Source organism: Ambystoma mexicanum, chromosome 9 (assembly GCF_040938575.1).
Source record: "Ambystoma mexicanum isolate Mex_15411 chromosome 9, UKY_AmexF1_1, whole genome shotgun sequence".
NCBI classification, from domain to species: Eukaryota; Metazoa; Chordata; class Amphibia; order Caudata; family Ambystomatidae; genus Ambystoma; species Ambystoma mexicanum.
The window spans coordinates 1,516,525,643-1,516,544,066 of record NC_090931.1 but is presented as its reverse complement, the minus strand read 5'-3'; the positions used below and the strand labels follow the sequence as shown (position 1 = coordinate 1,516,544,066).

The 18,424-nt window shown below is 45.5% G+C and overlaps 2 protein-coding genes across 2 annotated transcripts in view; one reads left to right on the top strand and one right to left on the bottom strand.

Moving 5' to 3' along the window:
- Positions 1–328: 328 nt before the first annotated feature.
- The window catches only part of LOC138487552 (zinc finger protein 271-like), a 200,745-nt gene continuing 182,649 nt past the window's right edge, over positions 329–18,424 (bottom strand). The window contains exon 4 of the mRNA XM_069614034.1: positions 329–2,229. Coding sequence (XP_069470135.1) covers positions 1,531–2,229 — 699 coding nt within the window. The 3' untranslated portion in view covers positions 329–1,530. The remainder of the gene's footprint in view (positions 2,230–18,424) is intronic.
- LOC138489397 (zinc finger protein 271-like) overlaps positions 13,858–18,424 on the top strand; it is a 71,423-nt gene continuing 66,856 nt past the window's right edge. The window contains exon 1 of the mRNA XM_069617117.1: positions 13,858–14,047. The gene's annotated coding sequence lies outside the window, so the exon portion shown is untranslated. The remainder of the gene's footprint in view (positions 14,048–18,424) is intronic.

Genomic DNA, 18,424 nt, shown 5'->3' with positions numbered 1-18,424 from the left:
AGGTTAAAGAGCATCAGATGGGCAAGCGGTATAAGAGATGTTCGCTAGCGCCTCGTGTGGGCTGCAGCCCGTCTCTCTTGATGGAAAACATAGATGATCCTCTTTAAACATTATTTTGGTTGTAAGTAACCATAAAAGTACCAACAGAAATAAAATGCATTGAATGAAAGATTTTAAAATCTTAACACATACCGATACATTTATAAAACAGAATACAAGTCGTAAGACATGGTCCCATGGATAACAGAACGGGTAATCACACTGACGATCATCATTTTAAAAAATCTTTTTTTATTGTTTTGGTTAAATAGATCAACCTTGCAGTAGATAAAATACACAAATCATTAAAATTGTTTACAATAAAAGCACATAATGAGAAAAAGAGAAACATGAAAGAGAATTAAAATAGCAATATCTCTCTCGGTAATAAATGATGGGGGAGATTCAGGGTGTGCTAATTATAACATTTTAACATTTTAGTTTATCAAATAAATCTCAGATCAGTGCATACTGAATCCATACACGAAGATGCAGGGAAATGTCATCAATGACAAGCTTATTGACATTCATTAACCGCTTAAATCATTCCAATCTGATTATACACACAGTCTTGACAGTGAGAGTCTGTTTGTGTTGCAAGGATTGAGACAAGTTACAATGTGAAAGGAAAAAAGAACAAAGAAATTAGGAATTTAAAATACATTATAACACCTTATATGCATCACATTGCAGTGTCAGGGATAGTTGCACAGTTTTAATTCAAATATTGCTCTTTCCTCAAACCTGATTTGAATCGTTTAGTACTAGACCTAGGATTGGCAGTTCTAGAAAGTTCATTGCTGAATTTGCCGTCCACTAAATAGTTTGATTCATAATCGTTCACGGGTTTGACGTTTGAAATCATTGACTAATTTGCGTAAAGGCATTTTTCGCAGTTTTAAAAGGGCAGGACAATAGATTAGGATATGCTTTAAAGTTTCTGGTTCAGAGAGGTCATGCTCTGTCAGCAGCTGTCGAATTTGTCCTCGTTCCTAGATGATTACTTGTGGGCCATTAATTTACTCTAAATCGGAGAAACAGTGATCGATATTTTGGGGATGGAAATTTCAAGAGATATAATTCAGGTTTATTCATGGATTTTAGAGTGAAATAACATTTTTAGAACACTGGTATTTCTGCAGCGTTTGTCACATATTCTGCCAATAATTTGTTTTTTTTCCTTGTTGGGATTATAGGTTTCTTGCACTCTGTGCATACATAGGGTTTTTCCCCTCTATCTGACCTTTGATGGTTGTTCAGGGCTGAGATGCCACTGAACCTTTTCTTGCACTGTGTGCATTAATAGGGCCTCCCCTCCGCCCCTTGTATGGATCCTCAGATGGCACCTCAGGCATGAATGGTAACAGAAGCTTTTCTTGCACTGTGTACATTAATATGCCTCCCCCCCAGGGTATGGATTCTCAGATGGTGCTTCAGGCTTGAATGGTAACTGAAGCTTTTCTTGCAACACTGGTATTTTTGCAGCATTTGTCACATATTCTGCCAATCGTACCACCATAATTTGTTTTTTTCCTTGTTGGGATTATAGGTTTCTTGCACTCTGCAGACATAGGGCTTCTCTCCAGTATGTGACCTTTGATGGTTGTTCAGGGCTGATGGGTCACAGAAACTTTTCTTGCACTCTGTGCATCGATAGGGCTTCCCCCCTGTATGGATCATCAGATGGTACCTCAGACTTGAATGGTCACTGAAGCATTTCTCACACTCTGTACATTGGCAGGGTTTCTCTCCTGTGTGGGATCTCTTATGAGTCATCAGGTTTGATATATGATTAAAGTGCTTACCACACTCTGTGCAATCATAGGGCTTCATCCCAGTATGGATCCGCTGATGCGTCTGCAGATTTGAGCTCTGAGTGAAGCTTTTCTCACACTTCGTACACTGGTATGGCCGCGCCCCAGTATGGATCTTCTGATGTGAGATATAAGTGAAGCTTTTCACACACTCTGAGCACTGGTATCGCCCCTTCCCAGTATGGATCTTCTGATGCAGGTGCAGATGTGATCCCTGAGTGAAGCTTGCCTCACACTCCGAGCACTTGAAAGGTCTTTCCCCTGTGTGGGTTCTCTGATATAATCTTAGATGTGATGCCCAATTAAAGTGCATATCATATTCTGTGCACTCGTAGGACTTCTCCCCAGCATGCATTGTTTGATGGCTGCGTATTCTCTGTTGAAAGAAGCAGAGGTACACATTTTATTATTTTATATACTCGTACAGCTTAAAAAAACAAAATATCTAGCACAGGACTGTTAATGAACATTTTACGTCCGCTCACAAACTCACTGGGTGATCCAGTGAGAAGCCACACTTCTGAGCCTTCACCAATCAGGAGAGAGACATGCAAAAAATGTACTTGTTGAGAGAATCCTACACAGACTTACAGGTACAATATTCAGTGCAAATCTAGTCGTATTTGCCCCCCATACATGAATAGATGAGACCTGGGCATGAATTTCACTTTTACTGTTTGATGCAGTATTTTTCTAGAACAGGAAATGTATTGGGGAAAAATAGAATTATCAATGAGTAGCTATCGCCTATCGGACTATATTCCATCTGGAGGTTCTGAGGGAAATCTGATAGACAATGAAAGCGGAGCTCGAGTGTATGATGCCATTAGGAACCTGGAGATGGAATATATCCAATGACTGATAGCTCCCCAATAGTAATGTTATGTCGTCTGTGCAGTGGCGTATTTAGGATTTCAGCTGACCTAGGCCCAACAAAGTGCTTGCGCCCCTGCTTTACTCCGCCCCATTTAACAGACTACAACCACTTCAGCCCTAATTACCTTAAAAGATATAGAAAGATGAATACAACTGAAGTGGAAAAGAACATATTACCCCCTTTGCTTTTTAGGAGTTTCTATTAAGTGGTATATAGCTGGGATTTCAGCCTGGATTCAGCACTTACACTAAACCACATTCACATTATTTCCCTGCACTTGCAGGAAGGCGCAATTAGTTCTGAATGTTTGACTTTCAATACTTAAAATCAGTGCTCACAATGTGCACGCACCGAGTCCCCATCACACTACACTGGCCATTGGCTTCTGATAATTGACTCTTGGCGAGTTAGCAATGGTGTACTCTCTGTGTTTGTATAGAATTGCGGTGGAAAGTGCATGTCTATGGCTGGCTAGTAGTTTGCAACTTGAAACATTTCACCCTGCTTAAAATAATCTCAGTTTTGCAGACCTGACTGACCTTCACATGATCCATAATCAAGGAATCATTGCATCTGAATACTTTCTGAAAACAAGATCGATCTCATTCAAGGAGGAGAACAATATGCTCTTGGAAATGTTGAATTTTGCCCTACAGAACAATATTTTTTGCTTTAACAATAAAATCTACAGACAGAAGCAAGGCCCTTCTGGGGCCTTGGGCCAAAATACATTCAACTCTCTCTTCCTAAATATCTTCCTTCTCAAGCTCTTCGCTCATCCACCTCCAACTACCTCAGGGACAGCCGCTTCTCCAAGCAACGAGCTGGGGGTACAGCTCTCTCTGCAGCAGGGGCCTCACTCTGGAACAGCCTTCCCATCTCCCTGAAACTTGAGGAGAACCATCTCCGTTTCTGGTTCCAGAAGCACCTCAAAACCTTCCTCTTTGCCTCTGCTTTCTCTCCCTCTCTCCCCTGCTAAAATCACTGAACTGGCACTGAATCTGCAACTGGCCACTCACCGATCTCGGTCCTTGGCCCAGCCACTCTTCCCTGCACTGCCTACCTGCACTAGGGGACTGTCTCTGTATCCTACAGCCCCTTCTCCCGGCACTTACCTTGCACTTGCCACCAGCTGGCCCTATTATTTATCTTGTATTCTACTAACCATTTACTGCACTCTCCTTGCACTTGCCACCAGCTGGCCCTATTACTTATCTTGTATTCTACTAACCATGTACTGCACTTTCCCTCTCCCCTTCCCCTTGCACTTTTCCCAGTCCCCCTACCCTTGCACTTGCGTGATCTGAATAACACCTGGCCTAGTAGGATCGTTGTCTGTTCTCCCCTTGTTCCCCCCCGCAGCGTCGTGCCTTGAAACACTTGTGTATTGGCGCGTTACAAATGCCATATCATATCATATCATATCAAGGCACCGCAATGGGGTCTAAATTTGCCCCATTGTATGCAAATTTATTTATGGGCTTCTTTGAAATAAAACATGCCTGGAAGCACAAAGCCTTTACCGACTCCAAAAATATCATTTCTTGGGGTCGGTTCATTGGTGACATTTTTGTGATTTGGGAAGGAGACCAATTGAACTTTGATGAATATGTGGAGTATTTGAATGAAAATGAATTCAATTTAAAATTCACTACAAATTTCAGCAAGGATAAAATTCAATTTCTAGATCTAGAAATGTATGCGGCAGAGGACAAAATCCACACAAATCTGTATGTTAAACCAAGTGCAGGCAACAGTCTGTTACATGCCCGAAGTAATCATCCGAAGCACATTACATCTAATATCCCATATGGAGAAATATTAAGGATCAAGGGGAATTGCAGTACAGAACGAGCATTTGAATATAACACAGAAAGAATGATTATTAAGTTTACACAAAGAGGATACAAAGTAAAAAAAAGTAAAGGAATCGATTAAAAAAGCTGAAAAAATGTCAAGAGAATACTCAACAAATACTTGTTGTAAGATAAATACAATTATACGTGCTGCACAACTAGGCAAAGGTCCCATGTCAAAGATGGACACCTTTAGTCGGTCCTGTTTGTTTAGACAACAGCACGCTGCATGCTGGGAATTCGAACACTTAAGGGACATGTGGTACTACAACTCCCAGAATCCAAAGGATTGATATAATATGATGGGTTATTTATAACGCACTTAATACCCAGAGTTTTGAAACGCGCGGACCCAGGGATCAACCCTGTGCTGCTCCGGGTCATCTTGCTACCAAGGCGAGCACGTTGCCCCTGACCTATCCTCCCGAGATTATTGGCTAAAATGCCAGGTGTGGCTGAAGGTGAGTCCCATGACATGGGTCCAGTTGGCAGCAATGACTCCTGTCCCCAAAGAAACAACCCAGGTGGCACCTCACCTCATCTGGTTCTTTCCCAGTCATTTCTCCCCAGTGATCTTGGGTGGATTTATCTCCGGTGATCTTGGGTGGATTTCTCTCCAGTGATCTTGGGTGGTTTCCTCTCCAGTGATCTTGGGTGGATCCCCTCCAGTGATCTTGGGTGGATTCCTCTCCAGTGATCTTGGGTGGATTCCCCTCCAGTGATCTTGGTTGGATTTCTCCCTAGAGATCCTAAATGGATTACTCTGCAGTGACCTCTTGCAGGATTCAGAGCGGGCACACACAGCTAAGCAATACTGTTCCAAGTGTGCCAGCGTCAAACTATATCATCATTACTGCAGCAAAACAAGAAACGTTTCAAAATCCTCCCAGAAAAAAGTTTCAATTTTTGATATTGCCCCTCAAATGGTTGTAATAATCCCCAAATAACAATGAAAAATGGAAAACACATAATGCAAATTTACTTGGAATGTAAATAAAATTACACATACGATGTGCCAGTCTCCTCGTACATCTGTAGCGATTATTATTTCCCTTCGGCTATTCGTGTTTTTCAGTACATTTATGTGTTACACGGACTTCACAAAATTGTCCCGGTTTTAAAGTGTGTTGATTTAAACATGCAGTACCATTAGGATTCTGCCGTTGCACTTATTCCCTCCACCCCGCACCAACCTCCCCTTTACTCCAGCGTTGCCAAATGTGTCTGCAGGGCTCACTAGCTGCAGCACTGGGAAATTCAGGCCATTAAGGATGAAGGCTCCACCCCTTTTAGCGTGTTGTGACCTGCAATTGAAAGACACTTTTCACGTATTACTTACTTTCGAATATCTACAAAATTGTAAAAGATTGGGAACACGAGAATAAAAAAATAAAAAAACAGTACCTCTGCTCCTCTTCGTGCACTGACATTGTTCTCAAATCCCTGAGAATCGGGGACAGAGCCTATTTCTAGAGTCCAAAAGACAGCAGTAAACACATCACTTGCTGACTGACTCACCGCTAACAGGGAGCTCAGGGTTTAGCCCTGCCTTAAGAAATGCGCAAGCAGAGCCAGCGTCAGCATGCCATCGGTGGTGGCAGCCAGTTCATGTAAACCACCCAGACGGATTCACGTGATGCACAATCCTGCTCCAAAGAGGCCCTATGTCCAGAGGCCTAGCGGGGATGTCCCGGTGTCCAGGTGGCCCAGTCCAGCCCTGCTAGGGGAGCTTATATGTGAGCACAGCGGCATAAAAATACTTTCTGTATCCCAGAATTCCTGGCTTGGGGATAGCACACACTTTTCACCCCTATAGATTTTGCAGAATTGCATTCTGCAGTGCAGACTGTATTTTCGTGATTCCTATATATATCATGTGGTTTTTCCATTTGTTTGCCATGTTAGTTGTGACCCTAAGGAAATGTACTTGAATGAAAGTCATTGGCCATTTTACACAAGAAAGGCCATTTTTGTGGAGGTGGTGCGTGTCGACATTAGCCTCCTTTTTCTCACTGTGCTCCACCAGCCTTGCACTTCCACTCTAAACAAGAGAACCCCCCCAAAATATCAAGGGGACTCAACAAGAAGTGCCGTAATGAAAGGAGGTGTGTGTAAGGTGTGCTGGATATCTCCAAGGGCTTTATGCACTGGGATGACCAAGGGCTGGGCTAGGTGATCGATGACATGTTATTTACAGGTAGAGCAATAGTCCAAAGCTATTAAGAGTCCATTCCAACTATGGGGTGTTATGGGAAGGCGGAAGTCAGGAGTGGGTGATCAAGATGTGTGTAATGTGCAATGCACCACAGGATGTCATCCATGTATGGCACCAACTGGCTGGAGAAGTGCTGCTGTGAGTCTGCATGGCTTGAGCAATTTTTTGAAACAAGTTGGTCAAGCTAAGCTATGTTATCATCATTTCGCTATTGTACTGTGTTTACTTCATTACAGGTCGTGCTGTGTTTCCATTTCTAGACTATATCATGTAGTACTAAGCTTGTATGTTACGTTATGTTACATATGTTCTGTTAAGCATCCTATGATTGGCTGCTCTGTCCTCATTGTGCCCTGTTTTATTCAGCAGCAATATTATGGTCTGTCATTTAAGATGGATTACGGCGTATTGCTAAACTGAGCAGTACCTTTAATGCGAAACCAGGGCGTGCTCTGTGAGTTTGAGGGTAGCATGCAAATCCACTGTCTGTGCCTAGGCTTCCAAGCAATCCCAGAGCACCTGGTGAACCATCCTTTGTAAATTAATTTTCTAAATGGTAGTTTGTGTTCTAAGTGAGTGTGACCTCTTGTGTTTGTTTGGCGAGAGGTATGACGCTGTGGTTTAAATTGCTCTTGCGATTACCCTTTCACAATAGTGTCTGGTAGCAACCTTCATTTATGTCTACATGCAAAGGCTCCCTGCGGCCAAATGCACGCTGGAGCACAGTGAGCTCCTATATGTTTAAAACCGGTGCTTTAAATGCACTCATTTTGACTCGTATTCAGCATTTCGTTGTGGGAAACAGACAATCACCTCTTAGAAGAGTTGGGCCCACTCGCTGTGCTCGCTCGTTTGGCAAAATATGGGGCCACTTTGAAAACATTTTCCAGGGCCACTTTTGGTTCCCAGTCCAGCCCTGGGTGCTTCCCCCGCCCCGGGTGCTGATTAAAGTTGAGTACGCTTTATAAAGAATGGGTGGTCTTCAATCAGTGATCACAGCTATCAAACCAAGCACAGAATTTAAACACTCAGAGATGTACATTTTCAAACAAAACATGGTGTGATCTTCAGTCTAGCAACATTTCTGCTTTCTCAGTTGATCTTTCAGGAGTGAGTTGGATTTGTTTTGTCTTTCCTCAACAGCAAGCCAACTTTTATTTCTAATTGAGGTGGGTGGCCGGGGGAGAGGGTGAGGGAAGTGGGAGGGGCTGTGAGTCTTGCAGCACAATCTCTGACCTAAGTGATGAAATGGGAAATCACAGAGTGTGACATTAACACTGCGTAGGCCTTCTTTATGTATGACACTTCTCTTTTTATCAAAAAGACAAAGTTATAGATGGAAAGTGTTATGTTAGTTTACTCAGGGGTCCTTCGATCACACCACATAAAAAGCAGTAATCCAAAAAAAAACACACACTGGGCAAGAAGCAACGCTGTTTTTTACAGCTGGGGGAGCACAAAACAAACAGAACAGTGAATGGGTACTGATTGATGAGAGCTGACATCTGGGCATACAACGAACACTGGTTTTATACTATGAACACAATGGACAAGAAACTAGACACAGTTGTAGCTCAGGTTTTCACATTTTTCAGTGGTTTCCAGAAAGGTCACTGTCTGAGCTTCGTCATATCCTCATAACGAATATATGTTAGTGAAAGAGGATTGGAGCAAAGTGATCTACTGCATCACAACTCGTCACCTCCCCATGTGGCGCAACATCCATTCTCACCCCTCGCAGGAACAGTTGGCAATTAGCGAAACAACTTTTGTGCTGACCGCCGAATGACCGAGAATGAGTTTTGCAAGCCTCTAAGACCCCAGCTGGTAAGTTCAGAGACAGGACAAATTAAATCGTGAGGAAGGAAAGCGAAGCAAGTAATGTTTCCAACTAGGAGTTGCAAAGTTGAACTTGCAATGAACCGTGCACAATGATGGGAATGGAAAGGCAGTGTCAACCGATGAAGTCTTTGGGAAGGGGATGTAAAGGTTATAATTTAGTTTTCACACTGTCACATCTCACGCAGATATTGGTTGAAACGTACTCAGTCACTCACTCACTCCACACATACTCCTCCTGGAACAGCCAATCAAAAATCAAGTCTAGCCGATACAAAATAAAAGTAGCATACAATCAGCACTACAGGAAACCAGATGATCTCAATGCTAATCAATAGCTTGCTCCAGTCACGAGGATAGAACAAGCCAACAAGGATAAGCAGTGTATAGATTCACCTACAGTGTAAATGACAATGCCCAGTCAGAGGACGGGAAAGAGTGAATAATCTGTAATATGTGTTGTGATTTTTCCTCTGGTACTGGCTATAAAGCCCGCCATTTTATGTCACCATTTTGAATATCTTCTTGATAATTCCCCGACCTAGGCTGCGCTGTAATGAACTTTTTGTTTTTCTCACATCTCGTGCATTATTTATTGGCTCCTTGGATTGATTTTATTATTGAAGTTGGGACTTGCTTTACACCCTCTTGGGCTCTTTACTCTCTCAGACCCCTCTTCAGCTTGCAGCTCCTCTTGGACTATTCGGTCTCTCAGCTCCTCTTGGGCTATTCGGTCTCTCAGCTCCTCTTGGGCTATTCGGTCTCTCAGCCCCTCTTGGGCTATTCGGTCTCTCAGCCCCTCTTGGGCTATTCGGTCTCTCAGCCCCTCTTGAGCTATTCGGTCTCTCAGCCCCTCTTGAGCTATTCGGTTTCTCAGCCCCTCTTGAGCTATTCGGTTTCTCAGCCCCTCTTGGGCTATTCGGTCTCTCAGCCCCTCTTGGGCTATTCGGTTTCTCATACCCTCTCGGGCTATTCGGTTTCTCAGCCCCTCTCGGGCTATTTGGTTGGGCTATTCGGTTTCTCAGCCCGTCTTGGGCTCTTCAGTCTCTCAGCTCCTCTTGGGCTCTTCAATCTTTGGATCCCTTCTTGGGGGTATTGGGTTTGTTCTCCTCCCGTTTCCCTGGATACACCTGATTTGTTGCAGTGGCATCTTTCGGGGAAGGCACTATCTTTGGTGCAGGTGGCAGCATGGTTCCGGCTTCTCCTCTGTATTCTGCACTGTTGCTTGGGTGTTCCCGCTGGTTCTGCACAGGGCTTCGGCATCGGTTCCTGCAGTTTCTGGTTGCATCTCTTCTCTGGGCGATTGGCCCAAAATTTTCCAGCTTGCGAGTTCCTTCCAAGTAGCAGTGCTCCACTGGCTTTCTTTCTCCTCTGCACTCCACTCCACCTTCCTGGGACTCGTTCTTGACTCTGGGCCTCATCACAACTCAGGCGTTAAGGGATAACGCCGTCGTTAACCCTTAACGCCTGATTACAATTTTAACGGCTACTTTTAGCAGGTGTTAAAATCCATGGCGCTAAACCGCCTTGGTGCTAATCACGGCACCGTAATTTACGGTGCCGTAATTAGCGCCTTCCCCACTCCCATTATGCCCTATGGGGCAAAAATGGGAATGGGCAAGGGTAAATGGGGAAATGGGGATTTACCGCCCCACTCACCTTGGAATGGGGCGGTAAATCCGCCATCCACCATGGTGTAAACGCAGTTTACACCATGGTGGTAAAGTTGGTGTACTTACCGCCTGGGTCGTAATGACCCCATCTGTCTTGAAGGAGGACGGACAATCCTTTACACGACTCTGTAGGCATCCAACTCTCTCCTGCGCTCCCCCTTACCGTCGTGCTCAAAGGCCCCTTTCTGTTCCTTTGTGTAAGGGAAGGCAACAATCCATTGTTCTGGGAATTCCTGTAAGTTGGGGACAGTAAAGGGTCAGAAACTACACTGTCCACTTCAGTATGAATGTTCACAGAGTTGTCGTGTGCAAACCCCACATAGCCCATAAAAACATTAGCTTCTGAATGAGAATACGACATATAAGTTAACGGAAGGCTGTCCTCTAAGAAGCGTGGGGGGGTCACCAACAGTGGTATTCAGATTGCCATGCCCCCTAGGGGTTGTTAGGTTCACCTCCCAAGTCCATAAGGGGGTTGGCTCCCACTTGGGGAGAAGGGTGAATTCCGTGGATTAGTCAGTCCTGCTCCAGTAATCTACACACTGGGTCCCGCTCTGCTGCTCCAGTGCTGGGCCCCATTCCAGTGTGCTGACATTTGGGGTGTCTTCTCATTCCCCTGCTCCAGTCCTGGGCCCCATTCCAGTGTGCTGACATTTGGGGTGTCTTCTCATTCCAGCCCCACTGTGCGGTACTTGTCCCCTCCCCCCTTCTTCTACCTGTTCCCAGTAGGGTGGCCAACTGTCCCGTATTTTGCGGGAATATCCTGCAATTGAGGACTCTGTCCTGCAGTTTGCAGAGTGGCGGTGCGGGACGCAGGTTGTCCCGACTTGCTTTGTTCCCTGGAGTGTAACTCTCAGGAGACAGCAAGTCGGGACAAATTGCGTCCAGCACAGCCACTCTGGAAACTGAAGTGGCCATCTACACACCACGGCGCTACCACCTGCTGCAGGTCGAGCTGCTAACGCTCTGACATCCCGTTCTTGCTTAAAACTTTAGACCGTGCGGCATACCTGCAGATCCAAGACTACTTGGAATCCAATAATCTCCTGGGTCTATGTCAATCTGGATTCCGTCCCAGACATGGGACCGAAATGGCTCTGATAGATTTGAAAACCCAAATTGAGGTCTTGAAAGACAATGGGAAACTAGCCTTGCTACTTCTCCTAGACCTTTCCGCGGCCTTTGATCTGGTCAATCACCAAATCCTATGCCAGCACCTTCATTCTGCTGCCCACTTCTCTGACTCAGCCACGGCGTGGATCAAATCCTTTCTGAGTAACAGATCCATGAGGGTCTTCTCACCCTCTGCAGCCGGCGACCCCGCTCCGATTCACTGCAGCGTCTCTCAAGGATCTTGCGTGTCACCTACACTCTACGACGTCTTCACTAAGCCGCTCTTTGATGTACTTGACTATCTGGGTGTCTCCTACACCAACTATGCTGACGACACCCAGATACTCATTCCCATCACTGACGACAATATAGCTGACACCAAGGCCTTGAACAACGTCTACCTGGTCATCCAAGCTTGGATGGCCCAACACGAATTATGCCTTAACGACGACAAGGCGGAGCTCCTCATCTTGGGCTCCTCGCAATGTCTCAACAAACTAGATCCTTCCTATCAGTCATTCATCATAGACGGAAACATCATTAAGGTCTCTAAAGACACAAAAACATTACGTTTCTATCTTGATGCCACTTTGTCTCTGTCACGACAAACAAATGCAGTTAGATCAGCCACTGCTTACACCTGTAAACTTATTGCAGCTTGCAGACCTTTCCTGACTACACCGAACAGTGTCACCCTAGCCAGAACTCTCATCATGTCAAAAATTGACTATTGTAGTGCCCTCTACTTAGGGACTAGCCAACGGAACCTGAATAAACTACAAATCACCCAGAACAATGCCATCAGGGCAGCTCTAAACATTCCCAGAAACCATCATATTTCTGAATCTAGAACTAACCTACACTGGCTACCTGTCAAGCAGAGAATCTCACTGAAGACACTTGCACTCACCCACAAATGCCTGGCAAACAAGTCCCCCTCTTACCTCTCCAACCAGCTGTCCCTCCACACCTCCAACCGACCACAAAGAACTGCCCAGACCCACAGCCTATCGATACCAAGGTTCAAACTTCAAAAAACTGGGGCAAGAGCTTCCCTGTTCTAGCCTCTAAGTTGTGGAACACCCTCCCTGCTACCATCAGATCTGAGGACTCATTTAACACCTTCAAGTTGAAAACGAAAACATGGCTCTTTGATTAGAACTGAGGCATTCCTTTATTGCTTTATGTGCCATAGTTTCGCAGTCACCTGTTTTTGCCTTTGACTCCTTTCTAATTTATGGCATATTTTACTTTCCGAACTACCATGACTACCGTTTTATTCTCTCTATGTTATGCTTTGATCTCAATGTTCCTTGCTTGTATATACATATTCCTGCCATTATATCTCATCATTTTAACTGCCGTTGTAAATACATTTATATAACTATGTAACTATGTATGTAAATAATTTCAAGATTTGCGCCCTGATGCCCCGCGTTATAAATAAAATACAAAATATGTCTTCATTCCACTGCTAATGCTTTGTTCCTGGGGTCCTGATGGTTATGTTTACAATTAAAAAACGTGACCATCACCTCCCAAGGACAAACCATGTGTATTGCAATTAAGCCAGGTGGTAAGAGCCATTAACAAATTTAAATTAGAAAAGGGGCGGGACAAACGTCAATGACGCTGTGACGTCATCACCGCCTTGTGGGCAAGTGTCCAGCAAAAGGATATAAAAAAGTTGGCCACCCTAGTTCCCAGGTCCTGTGTCTTTACCTGGCGAATCCTGTCTTCCGGCTACTCCTAGCACCCTAGTTTTGCCTGTTCCCATGTGATCTGACCTCATCTATTCTGCATAGGATTTTCTTCTTGAGTTTTGCCATCCAAGGGGCCATTTTTCAACTGTTCGGTCGAAGGGGATAAGTGGGGGCTCGAATGGACACAACCCTCTCTCCTGAACATGAACTAGTCTAGTAGGTGACACGTGACTCTTAAATCACGTTTATCACATTGCTCCCCAGTTCCCCGGGTCATCCAGTCCCACTCGTTAGCCTTCAATATGTGTTTCGTCACTTTTTTGCAATGTCGAAAAAGCTGAACACCTGCAGAATTTGGCGTCAGCAAGTCATGCATGCACCGGGAGTGTGAGCACATGAAAGAAATCAGTGCGGTAGGGGTGCTGCTCTGAGGCCAAAGCTGCCGGGTGCTCGGGTGATCAGTATGTATACTTCTGCGCAGCCGCATTAAATCTCTGCATCCTGATGCTCATAGACCGCTCTGCGCATACTCACATTATCAGTATTTATACTTTCACGCAGCCGTACTGAGTCCTTGTAGTCTGTGCTCATAGACCTCTCTGCGCATGCTTTGATGATCAGTATCTATACTTCTACGCAGCCGAACTGAGCCCCTGCAATCTGATGCTCATAGACAGCTCTGCGCATGCTCTGGTGATCAGTATTTATACTACTGCGCAGACACAGTGGTGAGACCGTTTGACCCATTGCGGAGGAGCTGCCTGGCCCTAAAGTCATCTCACCCCTAGTGGGTGTTGCTCCCATCTCTGTTAAAGATCTTTGACCAGAAATCCCCCGGGATCAAAGGCAGGAAATCCACCCAGAATCAAAGGAGAGAAATCCCCCAGGATCAAAGGAGAAAAATCCCCAGGATAAAAGGTGAGACTTCCACCGAGAGGGTCCAGTGGAGGTGGGTTGTTTCCGGTGTTGTTTTCTTGTGGAGGGAAGTCACTGCTGCCATCTGGCCCCAGGCCACGAGAGTCACCTTCAGCCAGCACTGACCTTGCAGCCAGCATTGCTTTTAATTCTGGGAGTTGGAGTTTAAAGTTGTCCCATTAAATAAGATGCTGTAAGGTCTGTAGTTCCCATAATAGAGTTGATGTCTTCTAAAAACACATACATGGCTAAAGGTGTACTCATGCCTACGGCTAGTTCGCAGCTATCAACAACTGCATTTGTATTTTGTATTTATTGAATCCCAGGTGCTGCAACCACTCAACACTCTCAGCCTCTGATGCTACCCACTCACTGCACCACCTCACTCTGGCACTTCAGCACATACTTGCCAACATTCAGTAACCAAAAAAAAACCGTAGGATTTTTCAAGTTTCAAAAATAATAATTTGCGTAACAATGACATCACAGGAAAATACAAAACATACATTGTTGGCACCATTGAAGCATTCTGAAATACACAACCCATCAAACAGCACAACATGGAAAGATGTTCAAATGTAAAACAAATGTATAATTCTGAATGGTAAGTTAACACCAAATCACACAGAGCTGGTAGGCAACATTTTCCACTGCTCTGTAACAGCAGCTTGGGCAATACATATGTATTCCTGCAGTCTGATAGGCAGGTACTGTGTGATGGTGGTACGCTCTGCCACTTGCCTTCACTGCTGGTTCACCTAAGGGTTGTACCAGCAAGAGTGCAGGACAGAGTCAAGTAGCTGTCAGGTCAGTGGATTGGTCTGAGCCCAATCAAAGAATAACCTACCAGTCCACTGTACAGACAGTCTAATTAATGTGTTGCATGCTTTGTCCTGGAGCTTGCCTAAGAGTCACATAAATTACTTGCCACTATAAAAAGCAGTAGGATCTGTCACTGAAATCTGTAGGCAGTAGGACTGCTTAAAAAGCAGTAGCTTACTGCCTAAATCTGTAGGGTTGGCAAGTATGTCAGCATGCTACCCACTCACTGCATCGCCCCACTCTGGCACTTCAGCATGCTACCCACTCACTGCATCGTCCCACCCTGGTACTTCACCATGCTACCCACTCACTGCATCGCCCCACCCTGGTACTTCAGCATGCTACCCACTCACTGCATCACCTCACTCTGGTACTTCACCATGCTACCCACTCACTGCACCACCTCACTCTGGCACTTCCGCATGCTACCCACTCACTGCAGCACCCCACTCTGGTATTTCACCATGAGACCCACTCACTGCATCACCTTACTCTGGTAGTTCACTATGCTACCCACTCACTGCACCACCTCACTCTGGCACTTCAGCATGCTACCCACTCACTGCACCACCTCACTATGGCACTTCAGCATGCTACCCACTCACTGCATCACCTCACTCTGGTATTTCACCATGCTACCCACTCACTGCATCGCCCCACCATGGTACTTCAGCATGCTACCCACTCACTGCATCACCTCACTCTGGTACTTCACCATGCTACCCCCTCACTGCATCACCTCACTCTGGTACTTCACCATGCTACCCACTCACTGCATCACCCCACTCTGGTACTTCAGCATGTTGCCCACTCACTGCATCACCCCACTCTGGTATTTCATTATGAGACCCATTCACTGCATCATCTCACTCTGGTACTTCACCATGCTACCCACTCACTGCACCACCTCACTCTGGCACTTCAGCATGCTACCCATTCACTGCATCACTTCACTCTGGTACTTCAGCATGCTACCCACTCACTGCATCACCTCACTCTGGTACTTCACCATGCTACCCCCTCACTGCATCACCTCACTCTGGTACTTCACCATGCTACCCATTCACTGCATCACCCCACTCTGGTACTTCAGCATGCTACCCACTCACTGCATCACCCCACTCTGGTATTTCACCATGAGACCCACTCACTGCATCACCTCACTCTGGTACTTCACCATGCTACCCACTCACTGCACCAGCTCACTCTGGCACTTCAGCATGCTACCCACTCACTGCACCACCTCACTCTGGCACTTCAGCATGCTACCCACTCACTGCACCACCTCACTCTGGTACTTCAGCATGCTACCCACTCACTGCACCACCTCACTCTGGCACTTCAGCATGGTACCCACTCACTGCACCACCTCACTCTGGCACTTCAGCATGCTACCCACTCACTGCACCACCTCACTCTGGTACTTCAGCACACTCTCAGAGCCTGAACTCATGATTTCTGTCTTCATATGTATGCTAGGAATGCACTTCAAGTCCCCTGGAGTACTAATGGATACTCAGGCTCTTAAAGCATGTACAAGATACTGTGATTCCTGAGTACATGCATGTGCTGAGTGATGGGAATGCACATCAAGTCACCTGGCGTACTCGTGCATATCTCATGCTCTTAAAGCATGTACATGTTACTGTGATTCCTGAGTGCATGCACATGCATGTGCTGAGTGATAGGAATGCACATCACGTCACCTGGCGTACTCGTGCATATCTCATGCTCTTAAAGCATGTTCATGTTACTGTGATTCCTGAGTACATGCATGTGCTGAGTGATAGGAATGCACATCAAGTCACCTGGCGTACTCGTGCATATCTCATGCTCTTAAAGCATGTACAAGATACTGTGATTCCTGAGTGCATGCACATGCATGTGCTGAGTGATGGGAATGCACATCAAGTCACCTGGAGTACTTGTGCATATCTCATGCTCTTAAAGCATGTACATGTTACTGTGATTCTTGAGTACATGCATGTGCGGAGTGGTAGGAATGCGCATCAAGTCACCTGGCGTACTCGTGCATATCTCAGGCTCTTAAAGCATGTTCATGTTACTGTGATTCCTGAGTGCATGCACATGCATGTGCTAAGTGATGGGAATGCACATAAAGTCACCTGGCGTACTCATGCATATCTCAGGCTCTTAAAGCATGTACATGTTACTGTGATTCCTGAGTGCATGCACATGCATGTGCTGAGTGATGGGAATGCACATCAAGTCACCTGGCGTACTCGTGCATATCTCAGGCTCTTAAAGCATGTACATGTTACTGTGATTCCTGAGTACATGCATGTGCTGAGTGATAGGAATGCACATCAAGTCACCTGGAATACTAGCAGATACTCAGGCTCTTAAAGCAGGTACATGTTACTGTGATTCCTGAGTGCATGCACATGCATGTGCTGAGTGATGGGAATGCACATCAAGTCACCTGGCGTACTCGTGCATATCTCAGGCTCTTAAAGCATGTACATGTTACTGTGATTCTTGAGTACATGCATGTGCGGAGTGATAGGAATGCACATCACGTCACCTGGCGTACTCGTGCATATCTCAGGCTCTTAAAGCATGTACATGTTACTGTGATTCCTGAGTGCATGCACATGCATGTGCTGAGTGATAGGAATGCACATCAAGTCACCTGGAATACTAGCAGATACTCAGGCTCTTAAAGCAGGTACATGTTACTGTGATTCCTGAGTGCATGCACATGCATGTGCTGAGTGATGGGAATGCACATCAAGTCACCTGGCGTACTCGTGCATATCTCAGGCTCTTAAAGCATGTACATGTTACTGTGATTCCTGAGTGCATGCACATGCATGTGCGGAGTGGTAGGAATGCGCATCAAGTCACCTGGCGTACTCGTGCATATCTCATGCTCTTAAAGCATGTACATGTTACTGTGATTCTTGAGTGCATGCATGTGCCGAGTGGTAGAAATGATGGAGGCAGGAACCCACTCAGGGAAGGTCAGAGCCACTCCACCACCAGGCCGGGAGGGCCTGGGATTGGGCAGGATCTTGTAGTCCTCAGAGAGAAGAGTGTTAAAAGCAGTGACAGAGCTGGCCTTAAACAAAGTTTCAGTAAGAGCAAGGACGTCAAGGTCAAGGTCTTCAAGGAAGTGACAGATGTCAGAGGAGAGTTTGATAGCAGAGCGAGAATTGAGAGTAGCTAAGTAAAGCTGGTTGCCCCCTTTAAAAGATTTGCGTGGGGGGGCACAGAGGTGGGGTTCCAACAGTGGGGAGACGAGGAGTGAGGGAAGGAGGAGTGGAAGGAGAGGGGGGAAGTTTGTTTGTTTTTTTGTTTGTTTATTATTTGTAATGCGCAACATACCCAGCGGTAGCAGGGCGCAACAGTTACAAGTATATGCGAGGCTTGGTTACACAAAGATATATACAAATTACATACAGGTAGAAATTACAAGGTAAGTATACAAAGAGGGCATATTTACAGGCATAGTGAGCATCAGGGGGAAGAGTGGGCTATTCCCAGAAAGGTGTATACAAAACTAAGGTCTGGTGTGGGGATAATTAAAAGGTGCAG